Here is a 1,921-nt window from a genome sequence, read left to right on the forward strand (position 1 = left end):
ACGGTATTCAGGTTTAGGGCATTGCATCTCGGACAAATCGAAGACGGATTCAGACACTCCAAAACTTGGCCTTGCGCCGAATTACGGGTGCTGACTGGTACGTCAGAAATTCTACCTTGCACAGAGACCTCAAAATGGAGACCATAGACAGCCAAGTTGGAGCATTCGCCAACCGGTACAACGAACGCTTGCAGCGACACTGCAGCCGGGTAGCAAGAGACCTCGCTGGAAGGTGTGTAGTCAGGAGGCTCAAGAGAAGATCGTTCAAGGACCTCCTCCAACCACGACATAGGAGACGCCCCAGAGTCCCCCGACTACCTATGTGACGATGCAGCCTTACTCAAAAAGCTGCCTTTGACGTTTGTCCACGATAAAGCCTGAGGACCCAACCAGGCTTGGTGTAATATCACCTAAACCAACTGTGTTGATATAAAAATGTATGCTATTTTTGATTCAATACAATAAACAAACAAAAAAAAAAAAAAGTCTATCAGGTAACTTATTGACATAATTTTACATTTTATATATATTTTATTCATTTTTATTTCACCAATATTCAGGCTTAACTAATAATCCACCAAATACTAAAGGAATGAATAACTCAAAAGCTCAATGCAATCATTCCGGTAATGTAATAAAAAATTTTCGAATTAAATCCATATTTAACAGATTTTCTTCTAATATATTTGCAGAACTATTATGCCTGATGCATCAAATGTTGATGACAATTGATCGTCAAGGGGCTGAATTGACTTCATTAAGAAATGAAGTATCAATTATAAAGGGACGAGTTTGCGGAGAGGCGCACAAGGCAAAATTGACGCTGCCAAGTGCGCCAAAAGCAACTCTTGGGGACTTTGAGGCATTTGAAGAATGTCTCAAAGAAGAGAAGTCCCTTAAAAACTTGGTAAGGAAACTTTAAATTAAATACTTTTACTATTCACTTATAAATCCTACATTTTCCTTAAGGTCATTGAATTAGTCGAAAGCGGTGAAAAGACCTACGACAAGTTCATTAGGAGCTCCTGGCGCCAAATAATAACGGACGATGTGGCAAGACAATGCTCCTGGCGTGGGACGGAGAAAAAAGTGTGTGTCAGAGGCCTTCGAACCACATTGGCAATGCGAAGTAAGCATTACTTTTAAAACTTGTATATGTGCGATTTAATATTATTTTGTTAATGTCTACAGATGCATTTAAACAGAAGTTTACGCTGGAAGACGGCGATTTCGACCGCGTCACTCAAAAATATTTTCAATACGCGCAGGAAAGAGTCACGCAGGAAAGAGTGGCGCGTAGAAAAGGCTGATGCCAAAAAAATTAAAATATAATTTTATAATATAATATTAATAATAATAACCATTTATAATATTAATGAAAAATAGTTTTAAATTACTCTAATTTATTTATGTATAAACTTTTATTGTAATTATCAGAAAAAAATTAGTTTAAATCATTATTATTTATTTTATTTTCAAAATAAAATTTGAATTTAAAATGAATATTAAAAAAAAAAAACAACAAGCAACATTTTTATGGGAACAAAATGGACATTAATCAAAAAAAGTTTCGTAAAACATAATTCCTGCGAGCCTTTTGCCTTATCATTTAAGAGACTTTTTTAATATTGCTACCGGCTTAAAATTATTTTTTTTAAAACTGTTTTGAATCAAAAACGTTTCACAGAAAATATTTTATAAGACTCGTTAGAAATATCAGAAAAGGCTCGCAAAACATATTACAAAAGGCTCGCTAGCCGTATTTCTTGCGACAATCGTAAATGAAACTTGAACTGCCACAAACTGAACGACATATCATTCATATTGCTATCGTTTCCCGATGCGATTCCGAGAGTTTTGTCGGGTAAAGTCTCGCATTTCACCAGTTTGCGATATCATTTGCGACAGTTTGGTCCGCTGA

At 35.9% G+C, this 1,921-nt stretch overlaps 1 protein-coding gene across 1 annotated transcript; it reads left to right on the forward strand.

Annotated features, from left to right (window-relative positions):
• Positions 1–669: 669 nt before the first annotated feature.
• On the forward strand, positions 670–1,310 carry LOC135441255 (uncharacterized). The gene is made up of 3 exons (XM_064700802.1): positions 670–907; positions 970–1,129; positions 1,192–1,310. The coding sequence occupies exons 1-3, from the start codon at positions 707–709 to the stop codon at positions 1,308–1,310; spliced, it is 480 nt and encodes a 159-aa protein (XP_064556872.1). The 5' UTR covers positions 670–706.
• Positions 1,311–1,921: the final 611 nt, after the last annotated feature.

This window comes from Drosophila montana, unplaced genomic scaffold (assembly GCF_035044405.1).
Source record: "Drosophila montana isolate Dmon_TW-CO22-7 unplaced genomic scaffold, ASM3504440v1 contig_1217_1, whole genome shotgun sequence".
NCBI classification, from domain to species: domain Eukaryota; kingdom Metazoa; phylum Arthropoda; class Insecta; order Diptera; family Drosophilidae; genus Drosophila; species Drosophila montana.